This window comes from Hemibagrus wyckioides, linkage group LG21, assembly GCF_019097595.1.
Source record: "Hemibagrus wyckioides isolate EC202008001 linkage group LG21, SWU_Hwy_1.0, whole genome shotgun sequence".
In the NCBI taxonomy this organism is placed as follows: domain Eukaryota; kingdom Metazoa; phylum Chordata; class Actinopteri; order Siluriformes; family Bagridae; genus Hemibagrus; species Hemibagrus wyckioides.
In genome coordinates, this window is record NC_080730.1 from 2,463,638 (window position 1) to 2,485,325 (window position 21,688).

At 39.4% G+C, this 21,688-nt stretch overlaps 3 protein-coding genes across 4 annotated transcripts; all 3 read left to right on the top strand.

Annotated features, from left to right (window-relative positions):
• The first annotated feature begins 1,198 nt into the window (after positions 1–1,198).
• Positions 1,199–6,014, top strand: emp3a (epithelial membrane protein 3a). The gene is made up of 5 exons (XM_058373349.1): positions 1,199–1,353; positions 2,537–2,635; positions 2,893–2,995; positions 3,105–3,245; positions 5,087–6,014. Exons 2-5 carry the CDS (start codon positions 2,558–2,560, stop codon positions 5,272–5,274), a joined length of 510 nt encoding a protein of 169 aa, XP_058229332.1. The 5' UTR covers positions 1,199–1,353; positions 2,537–2,557; the 3' UTR covers positions 5,275–6,014.
• Positions 6,015–6,121: 107 nt separating this feature from the next.
• On the top strand, positions 6,122–15,026 carry fam83e (family with sequence similarity 83 member E). 2 transcript variants are annotated; one of them, XM_058373345.1, is made up of 9 exons: positions 6,122–7,159; positions 7,273–8,093; positions 8,741–8,887; positions 10,986–11,110; positions 11,784–12,203; positions 12,494–12,550; positions 12,687–12,921; positions 13,321–13,509; positions 14,231–15,026. In XM_058373345.1, exons 2-9 carry the CDS (start codon positions 7,632–7,634, stop codon positions 14,402–14,404), a joined length of 1,809 nt encoding a protein of 602 aa, XP_058229328.1. In that variant the 5' UTR covers positions 6,122–7,159; positions 7,273–7,631; the 3' UTR covers positions 14,405–15,026. The 2 variants fall into 2 exon arrangements, with proteins under 2 accessions (XP_058229328.1, XP_058229329.1); XM_058373346.1 differs by having other exon boundaries at positions 13,348–13,509.
• A 152-nt stretch (positions 15,027–15,178) lies between these two features.
• On the top strand, positions 15,179–21,451 carry tnfrsf9b (tumor necrosis factor receptor superfamily, member 9b). The gene is made up of 7 exons (XM_058373348.1): positions 15,179–16,146; positions 16,859–16,978; positions 17,135–17,272; positions 18,847–18,919; positions 18,994–19,109; positions 19,196–19,333; positions 21,030–21,451. Exons 1-7 carry the CDS (start codon positions 16,014–16,016, stop codon positions 21,140–21,142), a joined length of 831 nt encoding a protein of 276 aa, XP_058229331.1. The 5' UTR covers positions 15,179–16,013; the 3' UTR covers positions 21,143–21,451.
• The last annotated feature ends 237 nt before the right edge of the window (positions 21,452–21,688 follow it).

Here is a 21,688-nt window from a genome sequence, read left to right on the forward strand (position 1 = left end):
ACGCACCCGGCCATCCACCTGATATAAAATAAACGTGATTCATCAGACCAGGCCACCTTCTTCCATTACTCCATGGTCCAGTTCTGATGCTCGTGCGCCCAGTGTTGGCACTTTCGGCGGTGCATAGGGGTCAGCATGGGCACCCTAGCTGGTCTGCAGTTATGCGGCCCCATACACAACAAACTGTGATGCACTGTGTATTCTGACCCCCTTCTATCAGAACCAGCATTAACTTCTTCAGCAATTTGAGCAACAGTAGCTCATCTGTTGGATCAAATCACACGGTTCAGCCTTCACTTCCCACATGCATCAATGCCTTGACCGCCCATGACCCTGTCGCTGTTCCTTCCTTGGACCACTTTTGATAGATACTGACCACTGCAGACCAGGAACACCCCACAAGAACTGCAGTTTTGGAGATGCTCTGATCCAGTGGTCTAGCCATCAAATCCTTACAGTTGTCCATTTTTCCTGCTTCTAACATCAACTTTGAGGACAAAATGTTCACTTGCTGCGTAATATATCCCACCGCTTTTCCTACAACACACATCCCAAGCGTTTGAATCCTTATTTGCGGCGTCTATTCTGATCTGCTGCGAATAAAGCCGTCTTTGTAATCATTTTAGAGGAGCTAGTAGACTAATATTGCTGAGTGTGAATTTATGGCTCCTTTTGTTTCTCTGGGTGGTCTACATTTCCTCCAGCAGGAAGAGATATAACATAATAGGAGGATAATTGCAACAATTTGACATCATCAAGATGAATGAATGAATGAGAATGGAAATGCAGTGCTCAGATATAGAGAGGGGGTATATTTAGACACATTTTTAGAAATGTAAGTAAAGGAAGTGATGACAAAACTTAGTTACCAAAACTTTCCCAAAACACTTTGCATTGCTTCCACATCACCTCATATTTTTTATTGTGATATATTAGACTGAGAGTTCACTTCATGAGCAGCAGATGTGGACTGTTTTTAAAAAAAAAAAAAAAAAAAAGAAAAAAAAAGATCTGGTTCTCATTCTGGTTTTGGGGCGGTCACTGGTTTTTAGTCCGCAAAATCTAAGAAGCAGAAAAAAATGTTTTGTGTTTTTTTTTTAGTGAAAGGCAGTCAGTTGTGAAGGAAATGGGTGGTCAGAACTTCCCTTTACAAACCAGCCCTACATTCCTCTTACAACTCTTTATTTTTTCCCCACTGAAAAAAAAAGGGGAGCGGATAGTGTGAGTAAGAAAGGGGTGGAGAAAGAGGGAGAGAAAGAGGGAGGGAGAGCATGAGATGATCAGGAGAAGAGAGGCGAGAGGAGAAAAGAGGGAGGCAGCTTAAAGACTTCATGTTTTCTTCAGCTTCATAAGGTAAAGTCTGACTGATTCTCCATTTTAAAGATCTGACTTTTTTTTTAGCAGCTAGGAAATGTTTAGACAACTTGATCTGCTCTTTTAACACGACTGTATGAGTTTTCGTAAAAGCCATGAACATCCATAAGTAGAGCTGGTGATCTAATTAAAGGGGAGTAAAACTGACATAAATGACCAGAGTTTTTAATTATGTTTCATCAACCTTATTATTATTACTACTGCTCTCTAATTTGGAATAGTTTTGTTTTCCAAGCTGCATGACCAAAAAAAGAAAAGAGTTAGGAGTGCCACTGAAACGGGAAGACCAGAGAGTGTGCCAGGGTACCCGAACAAGAGAGAGTAAACGAGAGCTTTGGGGAAACTTACTTCCTGCTCCTGCGAACTGAATAACAAGTCATTATCAAGGAGGAAACATTAAATATAACTATTATAAGAATTGTTAACTCTCTAACAAGCTCCACGTGTTTCCATGGAAATTTTGGGATGGTTGTGCAAGTGTGTGTGTATGTGTGATGCGGTCATACACAATCTGTTAAAGCCTGTTTATTATTAAAGCAAGGTCCAGCGAGGTCCTGAATGGGCTCTCTGTCCCGAATACGCTCATGCACTCGGAAAACGCAAAGCTAAATTTAAACGCTTTGTGCTTTAGAATAAATATGGGTTTATTTCAAATGAGTTTCTTGAGTGGTGCAGTGTTTTGTATCTGACCACTATATCTCTAGTGATGTGAGATTTCTATTTACAGACCTGAACACAGTGGAACCAGTAAACTGTTGATTTACTTTCACACATATGTGATAAAATGCTGAGTTCTGCAAAAAAGAAAAAAAGAAGAGGATTTGAAACTGGCAGAGGACTTCACAGACATGTGTACGCTGCCTCACAACCCTACTGTAAAAGTGGACAATTTCCATAATGCATGCTGCTGAGTATGGGCTTAGCTTTTAGTGAAGCAAGATCAAAGCAGCGAGAACACACACTGGTGTTTACACTGCACTTTTAAAGGCATGCTCCTTCAGACAGCTGAACTCTCGCAGGCCGAGATCAGTGCAAAGATGACAGATATGTAGAGGGACGTGAGGGTGGACTCGCTCCTCTCCCCTTTGGGAGAGAGAGGATCAGCAAGAGGAGTTAGATGTGGGAAGCATAGTGCCTTTTATGTATTTTTTTTCCCTTACAGGAGATCACAATAAAGATTACGATGGCCTTCTTGTTGATGTTCGTGACGCTGCTGCATTTGGTCTCTCTGGCCATGGTGTTCATCGCTACTATGGAGAAGGTACTTTCATTTCTGCACTGAGGAAAATATTTATATCATTATTTGCGGCGTCAACAGATCGTCTATTCTGTACAGTCCATTTCTGTTTGCATAGAAGAATGCGATAAATAACATTTTAGGAAAAATCTGCTGTGACTCAGGTGATCCCATATTGGGTCAGTGCAAAGTTGTCCTATAAATATTTACAAGATGAAATCAGGTGACATGTCCAGATTACATCAAATGAATTAATCTTATGATCCTTTACCGCGTTACAGTCCTGGTGGACGTGGGATAGCGTGGACCGAGCAGATCTCTGGCACAAATGCATCTATGATAACACAACAGACACTATGATGTGCACCACTGTTTCTCAGAACGGTACACACATATGATCTCTGAATAGTTATGAACAGGAATGAATGTAAATTTCTCTTACTGTCTACTCGCCGGTCAGTGACGGAGGTCTCACGTGTGTCCGCTGTTGCAGATTGGTTGCAGTCGGTGCAGGCTCTCATGGTCCTGTCCGTGATCCTCTCCTCCATCTCCTTCATCGTGTTCATTTGCCAGCTCTTCACCACATCTAGGAAGGGCCTCTTTTACTTCAGTGGACTTACCCAAATCTTTGCAGGTAAATCTAAAAGAAACTTGGTATATATTTTGTATAATATTTTTAATATTGATTAAACCTCAAGATGCAATTATTTTTTTTAGCTACATATGAAAAATTCTTGACCATAGTCTCTAGTTTCAAGGCTGACCGTGTTGTCATGGATTTAAGAGAATGGATTTAAGAGAAGGGAAATCCAGCTCTTTTTACTGACTCGAATCATTCAGTTCAGCTCCTCAATAAGAGTCGACTCTTTCAGCTCCCAAATGACTCACTGCCATTTATATTCTCTAAACGACACAATTTGCCATTTTATGCCCAGCGATTTTTCTCTTCCTAAATAGAATGAATATTATTTCATGATATATAACTTCTAATTAATACAAAATATTATTTTGCAATATATACAATCCATTTACATCCGTTTACAGAGTCGACTCCCACGAACGATACATCATTAGTACTGTAGTTTGAATTATACGGTTATGAAACCAAATATTAAAGCAAAATAATGCTTTATACCTAAAGCAAATATTATTTACGTGTATTTAAATAACGGAATATGTAGACTTCAGTAATAAATCTAAACAAAACTAAGAGTTTCATAAGTCTGGAGTCGGATCTTTTAGGTGAAAGCTGAGAGCCGACTCGTTCACGAACACCACATCTCTAGTAGTACTGTAGTTAGAATTAGTTATTTAATAGCGAATAAACATTTATTTACGTGGCCAATAAACGAAGCAGAATATTCTTAATTTAAGTCTGAGTCTCATTAACACAAGCATGAATACTGACTCGTATAACTTAGCAGCTAGATAACTAGCAAAACAAATTAGCATACAGCTAGCATCATGTGCATATTCAACATTGTATAGAAGTACACAAAACAGCATACACCCTCCTTCTAAGTTACAAAACAAATTTGGATAAATTATGTACAAAATATTTTGACATATACTTACAGTTTTCTGTTTACAATAATTGCGTGTGCAAGCCGGGCTTCAGGCAAACGGCTTAATTAAGAGATGGTACGGTCCATTATAGGGGCGATTAGCTAGCTAACAAACTAGATTATATATATATATATATATATGCAACATGAATCTCTCCACACCTTTAACATAGACCTTACGAAACAACTGGTGTGAAAATGAATTTACAGGAAAGCTAACGTAGTTATATATAAATTACAAGACTAAGCTATCTGCTGAACGTATTAATATGTAATGGTATAGTCCGTTGTAGGGGATAGCGATGAAGTGTAATTTATGTCTTTGGGACGCGTCTGTGGAAACAAATGAATTCTGACGTTAAAGATTTAATGCATATATTTTAAAACACCAAGCCCAAGATTTGTCTCGAATATTCCATTAGAGCGAATATTATACATAGCAAACAACCAGCTAGAGCTATTAAAATAAATTAGCATAGATATTTACATAACCGAGGCAACGGAAACTATTAAAACTTGGTACGGTCCATTGTAGGGGTGTTCACGCACACATGGTATGTCTTTCTGACATATTTCTAAGGAAACATTTTTGGTGTTAACTGAAAATACGTAGTACGCATGGCAAGAAATGGCTTTTTTGGTTTTATTTTACTTTTAGGACATAAAGTTTTATTTTGGAGAGATACACACATCCGCCCTTCCCCCCCCGAAAAAATAATTAATTAAATATTTAATAGTTCACATCCTGTATTAACAATGCTTAATTAATACAATGCTTTACTGTTTTTGTTTATACCAAGAACAATATGTTTAGCAATAACATGTCCTCTCTTGAGGGGTTTTATTCTTTTGGTAATCAAACCAAATCCTATTTTAAACACATTTTCTGCCACATTCTCCTGCTTCTCAGGCCTGACGACGTTTGCAGCAGTCCTGATCTATACTTTCCAAAGAAGAGAGATCCTACAGGACCCTCCGGAGCTGACCAAGGGCTATTTTGGCTTCTGCTTCATCCTGGCCTGGGTGTGTGTTCCCCTGCTGATCAGTAGCGGGGTTCTGTATGTCCACCTGCGCAAGAAAACACACACTGCAGCATGAATGAATGAATGATATGGCGCTTGGGAATGAGTCGGTTCTTTGAATCGACACTTTTTGAGAGTCGACTTGCATGTACTTTTGTGTGTTCTGCAGGTGTGTGCAGTGCCAATGTATTTTAATCTAAATGCTTCCATGCAAATAATTTTTCAACATCTGAACTTTTTTACCTTTTTTACCATACAAATGTTATAAACTAAAAGGTTGAGTGAGATTAGTTATATATAGGCAAAGAAGAGCAATAGTTAAAATATCAAAAACTACCTACTAAATGGGAACAAGTCGTTTGTGAGCTGAAAGAGTTGACTCTTTTTGGTGAGTCAAATGATCCGACTCGCTGAAAAGATCCGGAATCCCCATCATTAACGTCAAGTATTTTCATAACCAAATATTACTTAAGCTTAATCAGAGGTCCAATTTGCTTTAAGCAAACATAAAATCATCAATTTGTATAGTCAGAGTGCATTTGCTTTTCATCCCGGATCCTTCTGCTGAATAATTTTGTTTTTTTAGATATATATATTGGGAATTTCTTGTAAAATATTAAATACTACCGACTCCACAGTTTACCATCATCCCAAAGATGGCGCTGTTGTCCAGGCTGAAGGTTTTTTTCTTTTTATCTGTTCTCTGGAAATATATATTTTTTTAGAATATAATAAGTATTATGTCCAGATATAGAGATGACAGCATAATTATTATTCATAGAAAATATTTACATTTACGTTTGGTGCACATTTATGCACAATGGTGTATTGAAATCATTGCATTGCAGTATTATATATATATATATATATATATATATATATATATATATATATATATATATATATATATATATATATATATATATATATATATATACGTATGTATTATTTTTAAATAGTATTATTTTGGTAGTTGGACTGAAATGAATGAAAAAGGTTGTTGAAATGTCTCTTATTAGTAATATAGAGTGTGTCGTGTATTTTAGGTATATTAGCACCTACATGTATTCATTCATTTATTTTAATAAGAGAAGCTTTCATTTCTACACTTCCACTTCTATATCTTTTCATATTGTCTTGATATATTTTTTAAATAGAGTATATGATACAAAATGCCATTATTAAAAGATCTAAAACCTTTTTAAATTATAATTATTCCCATTCTTAATGCATTAACATGCTATATGAACATTTTTGTTACCTGTGATGAAGGTAATATTATTCCATATTCCATATTAGATGGAATAAACAACTTTTCTGTCTACTTTATTTTAGTTCTAAGGCTATGCAAACACATTTTGCTTAAGACTACAGTGCGAAATTTGGCTACTGAACCTGTTTAAGTGGATTTTCTTGGTTGCAGGCGAGAAAGATTTAAATTCCCAGACGCTTTTCATTTTTGAACTTAATAAGTGTCGCTGGTTCTCCTGTAAGACTGGCAATTATCACACACTCATTTTAAAGAAATTATCTAGAGATAAGGCCTCTATGTTTCATTTTCAATAGAAACCCTGATTTAATATAATTCAGTCCAGCAAATGTCATCATTCAGCTCCTCATATTTAATCTGCCCTTCTGATATGAGCATGAGGTGAAACCCCTGGACTATAGATGCTCTCTTCATTGGATCTCTGGTGGCTCTGTAAGCAAGACCTGTTCATCTGGTAGAACCAGTCATGATTTGTATAGTCTGAGAGCACAGAGAGGACGAGAGGCACTTTGTGTCAACTGGAGAGAGGAATACGTACAATACGAATGGAAATATAATATTAGGAAACGCCTCACAGAGCCAAGATTAAAAGGGAGACAGTGCAGCTTCCCTCGGGTCAGTGATGACCGATCGCTGCTGATTGTCTGCTCAGAGCGGAGGGATCCATGGAAGATGGATGACTTCTTTTCAGGTAGGTTACGTATCTTTTAGGTAGAGTTACCATAAATTAATGTATGAAATGAATAAAATGAACATTTACTATATATTGTATGTGTGTGTGTGTGTGTGTTTTCCTCCCTGTAGCTGTTATCAACCCAAGTCTTGCTTTCAGTATTACTTCCAAATTGCACAACCTGTGTACACAAGGCATTCATGACGTGTTTGAGATAGGCAGAGAACATTCTTCGGGCTGATCGTTCTCTCACAGGCTCCAACTCAAGTTCTTTCACGCATTAAGAAGTATTTCCATTGAAATTATTTTAAAAGTTGAACGTTTTTTGCTGCTAGAGCAAGGAAGACTGACAAAGGAAGTCCGCATGATGTCCATAAGACATCACTTATTCTTCTCATAACACCATGAGAGACATCACCAGCACCACCACTGCCGCCACCAGTATCACCACCACCACATAAAGAGACTTCTGCTGTTATTTCTGGCCACGATGTCCAGATATCAGGAGACGAGCCTAAATGATGATGTTGTCTTTCTTCCTGCCAACGAATCCAACCCGGGATTTCTCCATTCAGAGGTGGAACGAAACGCCCTGGAGTCCCTGATCAGATACGGACCCAAAGCTTTCTACTCCGAACTGAATGCACATCGACTTGAACCCTTTCTCTCCTCAGAGGAGGTGAACCAGGTGTCCAACTGGGTCGAGGAACGCAACGTGGAGGTGGTGGAAAATGGGGGTATTGCGAGTGAGAACAGCTCGGGAGAGCAGGAGCTCTCGGATCAGTATTTCCCTGAGATTTCAGACACACCGGCTCCGTGTCTGGAGCTCGGATGGCCGGAGAAGGACAGATGGGAAGGTGTGGAGAGGGTCATGATCTACAGCAATCCTCCGGTGGAGCAGGCTCCTCACATCCGTGAGGTGATCAGGAAGCTGCTGCAGGGAGCCACCATGGTAGGTACGATGGTGATCATCAGAACTGGCTTGGTTCATCTTGGTTCTCTTGTCAGATTAGAGCAAAAAATATTCAACAAAATCACTCACTAAAAATGTCATCTGCATATGTATAAAAGTTAATTTTCATCTGATGCATAAATAAAATGTCGTGGTGTTTGTTTTATGCTTCCTTTAAAACAATTATACTACAACTTTAACTAATATCTTTCTGACATTAAACATTATTATGAGATTTAGCTCAATTTCTCTAATGAAGAAATATTTATATGACAGATCTGAGTGAGGTTCATTTTGATCTGAGAGCAACAAGGCGAAGCATGAATCGATAAATAAGAAGAGATGGATCGTCTGTAAATTTTTCTATTTTAACCAGTAGAAGAATAAACGTTTGTGCATTTCCATACGTGCGGTTTATGATTATAATAACTAATGTGTTAAGGTGTTTACATTCTACAGTCTCTCATTTCCAACAATCACGAGTTTATCTGAGGTAAACAGGTTGATCAAGGCTCAGTAAGTGACAGATTGTGCTTGTAGCAATAAATTAACCCAGGTTTATTTCCACTCTTACACGGTACATGTAATTTTCATTCCAGCACCTTCTATGTAACGTGTCTTCACTGTGTTTGTTTTCTGTCGAGCAGCTGATCGCTATCGTAGCAGACAGACTCACAGACAGCACCGTGATCGGGGATCTGCACTCGGCTGCTTCGCGAGATGTCGTTGTCTACATCATCCTGAACCAAAGGCCTGCACAAGACAACCTCACACATAACCAGCTCAAGCACCCGGTTAGTCCAAAAATATCTAAAGATCAGATGAACACTCGATCATTTCCACAATTCTCCATTTCCCTTAGCAACAATCGCTCTACCCTTTCAGCAGGTTTAATTAGCCGTGATGGGCCTTTTCCAAATTTAAAGCTGGTATTTAATAAATAAACACACCGGCACTCCTTTGCAGCTCTGTTGTAATAACCCATGCAGCATTCTTTTACTCCTTCAGGTGTCAAAGAAAGGAATGTCAGTGATGCTCCGCACAAAGCCAAGAGCAGGTTACACTGCATTCATGCTGCAAGTCAGAGTTTGTGGTTGACTGAAAAAAATGTATGCTGCAGATTGAGACTCTATCTATCTCTGTTAAACAGATTTAAGAATGGCTAAAATGTTAAGAGCCCTATTCACTAGAAGGAACACGAGCCGGAACATAGAATGTTTGCGAAATAAGCAAAAATCCAACAAGGTTCAGTGAGTGTCCAGTGGAAGTTTCAGGGCACTTACATGGAACTGAAGGGTGTGACCGTGCCACTGATATCTGCAGCTCAGGTGCCCTAATGTGTGCCTGATTAAAAGATATAGAAATAAAAAGATTATTTTTTGGTTTTAAAACATTATAACAGCATTATCTCTAGATGTCTGGTTGCTACAAACAAAGCTGAACACCAGGTATAAAGATTCAGCGGTCTGGTGTCAGTCAGCAGTTAAATCATTCTCACTGCTAATTTTTAGGCCAGAACTGACAAAATGTTCTACGTAGAACCCTTCCATAGAGGCTATCTTTTGCTTTTATGACTCTAAGAACCTTTGTTATCCAAAGAACCCCTTAAAGAACTTCTGAAGAAGTTCTCCCTTTTTATTAGTGTGCACACTCTGATTCAGTTGTCCTTTAGATAGAACACTACTGTCAGAAAGGTTTCTAAGTAAAAGTCCATTTTAGTTACAAAAGGTTCCCTTTAAGAAACCTCAGGGAACCCATTTTCATGGTGTGTACAGAAATTGCTTTGAATCATTAAAGGTTCATCGGGATTCTTCAATCTAGGAAACCCTTAAAGCGTCTATAAAGAACCTTACAACAGTGCCTCCTTATCCAAAAAGGTTTTCATTAAGAACGTCATTAAGTGAAGCACCTTAACTATCAAAAGAAAAACATTCCTCTTAAAGAAATCAAAGCTAAGAACTCTAATGATCCAAAGAACCATATGAAGAACTCTTGAAGAACCCTTTTCCTAGACATCCACACAAAAACATAGCGATGATTCCGAGATCCTGCTGAGGAACATATCAAGCGTGCAGAGAGAGTAGTTCTGTTAGAATGGCTTCCAAGCAGAACCTTTTTCTTGGGAAGTTAAGAACCCTTGGTTGTTATGGATCGTTGCAGAACTTTTTTAATAAGAGTGTCATTAGATTGTGGTACAAACTCCAAATCCGATATTTTCGTTTTAATATCTAGAACTTGTCAGAACACTTGGTAACAGGTTTGGAACTTGGTACCACCAGAAAATCTTCTACAGTATGTGGAACCCTTTTTGATGAGTAAACCCTGAAATAAATGGTTCTTTGAGGGATCTTTGTCCTTCCTGATGAGTCGTTTGTGAAGGAGTTGACTCCAGGTGAATGAATCAGATCTTTTCGGTGAATTTTGGATCTATGGTCAGGAATCTTCTTCAGCTTTTACTGTAATGAAAAATAAAATACAAACACAGCAGACAGAAGAATATAATAATATCAAAGCTGGTGTATGGTATTAAATACTGGTTTATATTCATTTAATTAGATTTTAAAACACAGGCAGAATTCTTTTGGCAAACTTTTTGGTTTTGGAAATAAAAACCCTGACAGGTAGCTCATTAGCATGTGTGAAGGAGTGAGCCGAGCCGATTGACTCACTGAAATGAGTTGGAATTCCAATCAGACTTCAGTTGGCACACCTTTACACTCCTTCATTGTAGACGTACATGTAAAACTTTCACCTATTCACCCACACAGATAAACCGAAGAACCCTTTCAGAGGTTAGACAAAACCTTACTGTATGGAATGTATTGATGTTCATTCTCCAAATGTCATACCAACAACCGAAGAGTAATTCCAATATCGCCTGCCTTTTGACAGAAAATATCAGTTCGGATTCTGGGTGGAAACACGTTTGCAACTAGTGATGGGAAGAAGGTGGTGGGAGAGCTGAAGGAGAACTTTGTCCTGGTGGATCTGGAGACGGTGGTTCTGGGCAGCTCTGGGTAAGAGAGATCTTCTGAAATGGAAGCCAAGCCAAGATTGTGGATGAAAATTGGGACAAAATTTGGTAGAAAAAAAATAACTTTTTTTTTAAAAAGCTATTTACAATAAAGAAGAAACATTTGCTCAGGATCTTCAGTGGTCCAGCTGGACAAACTGTTATGGATTCTACCGTGGAGTGGGGATGGAAAGGGTTCTAGTCAGAACCATTTTAGAGAAAAATGTATCATCCAACAACCCTTAAAAACATTTTTAAAGAGCGTAACAACTACTAAGTGATACATGTTAAATTCCTGACAAGTTCCTGATATTAGGAAGGAAAATAATGAGCAAAAATTTGGAGTTTGGACCACCAATGATCTGCTACTCCTACTCTTTTAAAAGCACAACCGTATTTTAAAGCTAAGAATCCACAATTATGTAAAACAAACCCTTAAGGAACCTTTAATGGCCTTTTTTTTCCCTTCTTAATAGTTAGAACTTGTCTTCGTATGACATCTTGATCCTTAGTAAGGGTTCGTTAAGGGTTCAGTGAATAATTATTATCCAAAAAGGTTCTACATGGTAACTGAATAACCCCTTAAAGGTTCCCTTTTTTGAATCTAGTATCTAGATGTAAACTGAACTAGGACAAAATGTTTTGCCCAAAGCCCTGATTCACTTCCTGTTTTGCAGCCTGACCTGGATTGATGCTCATCTACACCGGCAGCTCATCACAGTCCTGAGTGGCCCGGCGGTGGCGTTATACGACCGGGAGTTCCGCATCCTCTACGCCGCCTCAACACCCGTTCCTGACTCATGGAAGTCTGCCAAACCCATAGAGCTTCCCGTGATTGATGGGACTCTTAACCAACCAGAACAAAATGCTCAAAACCAAGTTCTGGAGGATTGCCCACCCAGCCCTCCTCCACCCCCTGAGAACTCTCCTATAGACTGGGAAACTCTCGGGGTCTTTCAGAAGACTGAGGACTCCGCAGAAGACCTGGATTTGCCTGAGTTTACTCAAGAACCACCAACGTTACCTGACTGGCAAACTGGGCCTCCTGGAGCGGGTGTAACAGAGCTTCATATCACTGAATGGCAAGAGGAAAGCAAGTGAGTGGATCAAGTTCAGGGCTTTTTTTTTTAAAGCCTAGTCGATTCTTTAGTGTTGTGGTTCATATGACACGACATTACAGGTGTAATATTGCTTTTTAAGTTCAAGATCTTCACACAGTGGAGAAAAAAAAGCATTGTGCACTTCATGAACTCTATACAGTTCTAAACTTGGCCTTGAGCCAAATATCCACAAAGACGAGTAAAGAAAACCAGTGCGCTTCTCTTATCTCTCCCATCTGAACACAAATACCGTGTGTGTCTTATACTATCAAATACCTTCCACACAGGTTATATCGTTTTATGGCTGAGCCGAGACACGCACAGGATCATCAAACCATGTTTTGGTGAGTTAGAAACCTTTTTAAACTGATTTAAAAAAAACGGGCTATTACTTAACAAAGGAGGAGCCTCCAGTGCCAGCGCTTCAGGTTTTCTGGCATTTCTGATTAATGGCCATTAATGTGTCTGCTTTTGTAAAAGGAACACACAAAAACCAGAGAGGCTTCCGTACAGTTTTCTAAAAGAACGGAATGAGGGACAGACCATGTTCAGGCCCCGAGACTTCAGGATGGAGAGGATGCTGATGGAAGACTTCGGGGCGTTCTCACGCTCTCATCAACACGACAGTCTACCAAGTCTGGACAGGATTATGGGGGAAAACACCATCCCAGAAGAGACGACACTCGGGTCAGCTGCAGCTCCAGTCTATTATAAGGTGCAATAACACAAAACATACCTGCGTATATTTTCACATTGAGTCTAAAACCTGAAATCCTGACCTTATCTGAGGGGAGTCCCAGGGAATCTACACTCTTTAACAGTAAGAAACCTCAAGAGTCATTTGGTCGTCCGAGTTGAGGAACCCTTAAATGTTCTCATTTAAACCCTTAAAGTGTTTTCATTTCATTCATCTGTTCTTTTTAAAGTGGGGCATTCAGGTGTCCAAATACTTTTGCCAATGCAGTAGACATTAGAAGACAATATAAAGAAGTATATTCTCAGTATATATTTTTAAATGATTTGCTTTTCCAGAAGTATCACAATTCACTTTAAACAAAAGTATGAAAATAGGACAAATCTTTCTAATTCTTGGGCTGTTTTCTTTCCTTTCCAGAAACCCATTATTGTGTGTGTTCCTCAGAATGAAAAGTCTTGGAATCTGGGTGACGTCCTGAAAAAGATGAATGACCACAGCACCAAGGGCCTGCAGTCAAACTTGACCAAAAACACCATCAGCAAATCCAATCTGGACCTGAGTTCTCCGGGGACCGAGACACTGCAGAGGAGCCAGAGTCAGGCCAATGTGCGTCAGGTTCTAGTTCCTGCATGCGTAATTGTATTGCTGACATTATTACACTTAGAAAAGAAGTTTTTAAGGGTACTTTTCAGGGGTTCTACTTGGCCCCTTAGTTCCAGTGAAACGAACTCTTAATGCTTCGGCATACCAAGACATTTTGGACAATTTCATCCTCCCAACTTTGTGGGAACAGTTTGGGGATGACCCCTTCCTGTTCCAACATGACTGCACACCAGTGCACAAAGCAAGGTCATAAAGACATGGAAAAGTGAGTTTGGTGTGGAGTCCTGACCTCAACCCCATAGAACACCTTTGGGATGAATTAGAGTGGAGACTGTGAACCAGACCTTCTCGTCCAACATCAGTGTCTGACCTCACAGATGCGCTTCTAGTGGAATGGTACATTCATATGGATGTAAAGGCAGACATCACAGTTTTGGTCTGGCTCAGAGTCTCCACTCTAATTCATCCTAAAGGTGTTCTATCAGGTTGAGGTCAGGACTCTGTGCAGGCCAGTCACAAAGTTGGGAGCAAGAAATTGTCCAAAATGTCTTGGTATGACGCTGAAGCATTAAGAGTTCCTTTCACTGGAACTAAGGGGCCGAGCCCAACCCCTGAACTCAATGATTTAGAGGGGTGTCCCAAAACTTTTGCCAATATAGTGTATAAGCGGACACTTTCATTATTCACGGTATTAATTTAATCGAAACATCTTTCTCCGCTTTAGTTATACGACAACTTCCCCATGACCCCGGCTCTAGCCCTGATGAAAAAGCGCAACGACGAGATCAAGTCTTCATTTCTGAGAAATTTGCATCCTCTGCCCAGACCCCGAAGTTTCAGCTTAGGCCTCAAGAAATCTTCTTTCCTGAGAGAAAAACATAACGATGAGGACAAGTGAAGAAACCCTGACCGGATGAGAAGGACGTGACGCAGGAGATAATCATGGTTCTGAGATCAGAATGTGCTTAAGCACTAAATCACACCATGAACGATGGAGGAGACGTGTTAATAAATCACCTGAACTGGAGATGAACTGAAGTAGTATTTGCTTTAAAAAAAAGTATTTGGTGTCAGTACCAGAAGGACATGGGGTCAAATGAAGGAATGTTTAATTTAATCATCACATTTTAGGGTTTACATTCTCCGTGTTTCTTTTAGGTCTCATTGTCCGAAGCGGGAGCAGATACAGGAAAATAATCAAAGTGTTATTCTTCTTAAACAACAGCAATTTATAATTTCCTGTGTATTTAAGCACACCACATCATACTTTGAATCAGTTTCTATTTTAACTGAATGTTGTGGCACACCGTCATTCTCTCACTATCTTCTCTCTTAATTCTGTCCTGACTTTAATTTTGAGGTTGCCGTGTTACAGAGGAAGCTCTTCGTGTGAACTGGTCTGTCGCTTCACCTTAAACTGGAGACTCCTTCCATACATCTTAAATAAATATTTTCTTACTGAAGTCTACACCATATCAGTGTAATGTTGTCTGCTGTACACGTCCCTGTTGCTATGGAAATGATAACGTATTTGAAAGAGCTGCAATATATATATATATTAATAATATATATATTAATAATAATTAATAATAATAAACACCTTCTGACCTTTCAGAATCCATCATCTGAGCTTAAATCCTTCTGAATCAAATAGTCTTGAACATTTTGTATACACCGATCAGGCATAACATTATGACCACCTGCCTAATATTGTGTTGGTCCTCCTTTTTACTGCCAAAACAGCCCTGACCCCTTTCTATCAGAACCAGCATTAACTTCTTCAGCAATTTAAACAACAGTAGCTCGTCTGTTGGATCGGATCACACACCTCTCAGTGGTCATAATGTTATGCCTGATCGGTGTATAATCTCCACAGCCATGTGTAACACCACAACCCAGAAAAAAAAGGTTTCCTCACAATTTGTTGGATATTTCAGGGCTCCATGTCAAGAGAGAAATCCTTGAATCTATTTAAAATGAAAAACTAAACTCTAGGGTTCTCTAATGGTGCTTTAAAAGTGTTTACCCTCTAATAGACCTCTGCTATGGACATATAACCCTTAAGCGTCCATGTTGTCTTAAGGGGAAAAACCATGTTACAAGTTTAACGACGTTATTTTCTACGGCTTTCTTGAAAAATTCCCTGTGGTGTATTTACTGTTCTCCTTTTTAAGAAACTGCCCAAGTACCTTTATGGGAAACACACACACACACACGCACACACGTGCGCATACAGCAGGAGATTTTAATACTGACTCATAAATGGACTTTAGTACACGTGTGTATTTGCGTATGTGCGTGTGTGTATTATGCATGTGTGTGGGGGTAATAAAAAAGCGAGGGAGTGGCAGCAGTGGGTGCATCACCATGACATTTAGGAAGTTACATCTGTGACATCACGTGAAAACTCTACACTCCGACACTTTATTTCAGACTGTCTAAAGAGCTCTAAACCACTCTGACCAGTAACCGTGTGTGTGTTGTGTGTGTCTTATACACTCTGAGTAATGTGGCTGCATCTGACTCTGTTGCTCTTGCTGTCCTGGTCTTTGGGATCACACGAGGTGGAACCGGGATGTGAAGATTGGACGTTTAGCTCCTCGTCCTCCAGTGAGGTTTGCTGTAGGAGATGTAAGCCAGGTAAGTGACAACAGCTACACAAACACACAAAACCAGGACAAAATACAAGACTAGATTTAACTAGGGAAAAAATGTCATGCTAACCTGATGCTGAATTAACACACACACACACAATTGTACTATTCTTTTCATGATTGTCTATTGGTTTTATGCATATAAACTGCAGACTTTATTCTGCAACACAAACATTCGTTACTCACTTTTGCTGTTACCTGTACAAATTAGAGAGAGAACGAGAGAGAGAGAGAGAGAGAGAGAGAGAGAGACATGGAGACATGGAGAAAGAAAGAAAAAAAAGACAGACAAGTAGAGAGAGACAGAGACCAGGAGAAAGCATGAGAGAGAGACACAGACATGGAGAAAGAAAGAAAAAGAAAAACAGACAAGTAGAATGACTAGAAAAGACAGAGATCAGGAGAAAGCATATGAGAGGCAGGGAGACAAAACAGAGAGACATGGAGAGCAAGAAATAGAAATAGAGAAAAAAGATAGAGAGAAAAAGAGAGAGAGAGACGGAGAGAGAGAGCAGATCGACATAAACCAGATAGAAAGCAAGCCAGAAATAGTTTCCTGAGGGTAAGCAGCACAACACATGACATGTCACAAAAGTGAGAAGTATATGTGAAAGTGGCAAATATGTCATGCGCACACACGCACACACACACACACACACTGCTGAGGCAGTATGTGATGAAGCTGTTTCCTGCTGCAGGAAACCGACTGGTGACAAAATGTGATATGGACGTGAAGGTGCTGTGCACGCCGTGTGAGAACGGAACGTACACCGACAACAACAACGCCATGTTCTGCAAAAAATGCACCGAATGCATAAGTACAAAATAACACACTTACACACAAGTGCTGCTTTTTACATTTACACACACACACACACACACAGCATCACTGAAACCTTGTAGCCCAGCACGAAGGACTGATTGAGATTAGACTGAGATTAGATACGAATACTGAGACATTTGGTTTGTTGCAGAGCCACTGAGGATGAAGAAGCGCTGCACTGCCAGCTCTGACACCGTGTGTGAGTGTATAGAGGGATTTCAGTGTGGAGATGAAGCCTGCTCCTTCTGCGTCCAGCAGTGCGGCAAAGGAGAAGAACCGACAGAGCACAGTGAGTAACTCATCGCTTCATAATGACCTTCTGTCATGAACTCACAGACGAAGAGACAGATAGAAAGGAGAAGAAAGAAACAGACACAGATAGGCAGAGCAACAAGAAATTCAGTTGTGTATGTGGTCAGGTTGAAACCGGCAAGAATATGTACAGAAACACTAAACTTTATCACTTCTACCTGCTCTATAACACAAGCGTCTCTGATCATATCACACACATTTTTCCACTGAATCATTTCACAAGAGTCGACTCTCAGCTCCCAAACGACTCTTTGCTATTTTCTCCTCTAACCTGGGCATGTTTTGACCAGTGATTGTTCTTATTTAATAAAATGTACCATAAACTGTTCTTACTCCATCTCCTAGTTAACAAAATATAACTAATCTGCTCTGCATTTTAATATGAACGAATTCCTATTGCTTCATTAAGACGATTTGTTTCTAATTAATGCTCTAATGAATCATTCTAATTGTTACTGCTTCGTTAAGACGATCTATATCTATTTCTATTCTAATATCGTGCTTTTTAACATCCAAAATGCTCACATGCTGAAAAATAAAAAGAAACGAAAAGAAACGACGATAACGAATCAATACGAGTCATCTATTAGACTCAAAGAACCGACTCGTTAGACTTTACCAAATCTGATTGATTCACAATCTCTCTCTCTCTCTCTCTCTCTCTCTCTCACACACACACACACACACACACAGAGTGTAAATATCCCGAACAGCTCCTTCCTTTTGACAGTGATGCTTTAATCGTGGCTTGATTTTCCGGTTGCGACGGTTTTTTTGTTTACCTACTTATCAACTTTGTATTAGTTCAGTTCCGTCTGTTTGCTGATCGTCTAATCCCATTAGAATTTATAAAATATCACATTACCAGCCTTGTGGTTCCGTGTGTTTGTGATTTGAAGAATAAACCTGCACTTATATCTAATCTGCCCGTGCTGGACACTTCCATGATGCTGCTAGCTAGCAATGGATCTTTTGTAACTAGCTAGCTAACGCTGACGGGATTCGGTTATATAATACAAATATTCGTCTCCTTAAACACTAAACTTCAGATATTATACACACAAAGCTATTTAATATTTACTAAAAACCTTCTTTAAGAATATAGAAAGGGCTAATTTAATTCAATTGACGCTTGAAGCCATTAGTTGTGCGATTTCCGAGCGCTCAGTGAGTCAGACTATTCGACCAATTTCGTCTACAAAACCTTCTATTGATTTTTTTCTTCTAAATTTGAAATATTCTGAAATATTAAATTCCTATAGAAGACGATTTTTAACTTACACGGCAAAAGATCCATAAAAAGAGAAAAAATAGACTCGTAAACGAGACGGCTCTCAAAGAAACTGAACGAGTCGATTCAAGGAACCGACTCCTTCGCGAAAAACTCTTTCGGATCACTTCTGGATTCATGTCTAAACCCTAAATAAATAAGATTTAAGAGCAAGTGCATAATGTTTACTGGTACAATTAGTACTACTGTGTATTTGTTGCTAATAAACATGTCATTGTTGAAGCTCAGAGCAGTAATAACCTGCGTTTCTGTAATGACAGGAGATTGCCGGCCTTGCCCTGCAGGAATGTTCAACAGTCAGATCCATCACCACTGCATGAAGTGGAGCAGCAGGTAAGGTGAGCCTCAAACACAAACTTCTACTATGTCTGTGATTTGTCTGACCCTTTCTGTGATTTCCTCCTCAGCTGTCGTTCACCGGATCAGCAGATCGTGGCTGAGGGGACGGCCATCAGTGACATCGTCTGTGCTGACCTAAAACCCACCATGCCAAACGAGATTCCACCAAAAACTGACAGCAAAGGTTCCTGTACACAAAAATCACACTTTATTAATTATTTCAGTACTTTGCTATGAGATAATCATGTGTTTGTGATTGAATTCGTGTAGATCCGGGGATGAAGCTGGTCATCGCTATCATCTGTGCCTGCTTGATCATCAGTTCAGCAATGCCGCTGTGCGTGGCCATGTACTTTAAAAGGGAGAAGACCGTGAAGATGCCGCTCGGGCCTGCGGAAACTCCAGCTGGTGAGGGTTGCCATGTTGTCGTAAAATAAATAGTAAAAGATGTCAGAGTGACAGACTGAATCTGTCTAAATCACCTGAAGACACTATCTGTGTGTTTAACAAAGGACATTGTCTCAACGCAGCTTGAAAGAAGAATAGAAACAGAATAAGAATAAGATTAAGTCACTATTTCTCCCTAAAATTTATCCCTGATGAGCAAGCCTGAGGCGACGGTGGTGAGGAGAAACTCCCTGAGACTCCCTGCAATGATGTTTCCAGACTGAACGATGAATATTTCACTGAAAATTTCCAGAAAATGAAACAAATTTCATGAATATGCAAATGAAATATCCCCATTTCCTCTGTAATGTGGCCTTTTCCCAGCATTTAGTGTGTGATTTCTCTTATAGTGTTAGAATTCTTTTGACTATCCCGGATTGAATGTGATTATCATGTGGTGTGAGGTTTTTACTGCGTAATCACTATTCTACACTGAAAGATTCCCCTAATTTAGTGTGAGATTCCCAGTTGTTCAATATAATTCCCAGTTGTTTGTTGTGTTATTAATGATTTAGTGTGAGATTTCCAGTTGTTTACTGTGTGATTAAGGATTTAGTGTGAGATTCCCAGTTATTCAATATAGTTCCCAGTTGTTTATTGTGTGATTAATGATTTGGTGTGAGATTCCCAGTTGTTCAGTGTAATTCCCAGTTGATTTAGTGTCAGATTCCCAGTTGTTCAATGTAATTCCCAGTTGATTTAGTGTGAGAATCCCAGTTATTCAATATAATTCCCAGTTGTTCATTGTGTTATTCTCACCATTTGGTGTGTGACTGTTATCATGTAGCATGGAATTCCAAGTTGTGTCGTGTAGGTTCCATAATATAGGGTAAGATTCCTTGTTGATTAGTATAATATTCCTATTTGTTTAGTGTAATTCCCAACACTTAATTTCCATGATTTAGTGCATGTTTTTTAATACTCATGATTCTCTCCAGTTTCTGTCTGGTTTCTGTCCAGTGGTGTGTGATTCCCAGATTCCCAGATTGATCTATAGTGTGTTTCAGTGTTTAGTGTGTGATTCCCACCGCTGTGTGAATACTGTCATGCGCTGTAAGATTCCCATTATCCAGACTGGGATTACTGGAAGTTTGGAAGGAAGTTTAACAAGTTCCCTGCAGTTTAAACTTCATTACTGAACTACATGAGGAGCAGATTAATGTGTTAAATGTGTTGATTTATTTATTTATTTATTTAAATCAAAGGAGTGTAATGTGAATTAAACACAGCTTACTAAACACAAACTCTTAATATTCTGATCTCTCTTTCCCTCTCTGTCTCTCTCCCTCCATCTCTTCTGTCTCTCTCCATCTCTCTTTCTTCTCTCTCTTCCCCCTCTGTCTCCATCTCTCTCTCTCTCTTCCCCCTCTGTCTCCATCTCTCTCTCTCTCTTCCCCCCTCTGTCTCTCTCCTTCTCTCTCTTCCCCATCTCTCTCCATCTCCCTCTCTCTCTTCCCCCATCTCTCTCCATCTCCCTCTCTCTCTTCCCCCATCTCTCTCCATCTCCCTCTCTCTCTTCCCCCATCTCTCTCCATCTCCCTCTCTCTCTTCCCCCATCTCTCTCCATCTCCCTCTCTCTCTTCCCCCTGTCTCTCTCTATCTCTCTTTCTTCTTTGGGCCCCCCATCTCTCTCTCTCTCTCTCTCTCTCTCTCACAGGACCGATGCTGGTGCCTGAACCTGAGCAATGTAGTTTCTGTTTTCCGCAGGAGGAACACGGCAGTCATTCGTCTCTGCTCTTGAATGATAAACCCTTTGAGCTGGTCGTCTGACACGAAACTTCCTTCACTCATATATTGTTTTATTTTTTTGTTTTTAAATAAGTTATATTTTCTACACAGCTTTATCGATGTGATTTTGGCGATCTGCCTGGTGCAGGATTATTATTTTATATCTCTAAAATAATAAATATAGCTTGTAAAGAATAGTTTGCATTTGAATATTTTGTATTATTATAATTATTTTCTTCTTTCTGTCACTACTCTAATTTATTTCATTGTTAGGATTGTCCAAGTACTTTTTTTGATCCTGATTTCTGTTTTTTTTATTTCCACTGTAAAGCACTTGCATTTTGAATGTGCTAAATAAAGAGTATTTTTTATTAATATCACTTCTTAATTTGACTCAGTTTACCACAGAGGAACAAAGAAGTGTGGGTTGAAGTAGCAGAAGCAGTGTAACCTTATTCATGTTGAAGAGTGTCTGTGTGTCTGTGTGTGTGTGTGTGTGTGTGTGTGGAGCGAGTCCGTGTCTAAGCAGATCTATAATGATGCAGCTTGACACCTAAACAATCCAACGTGACGAGAATTTCCCTCCAT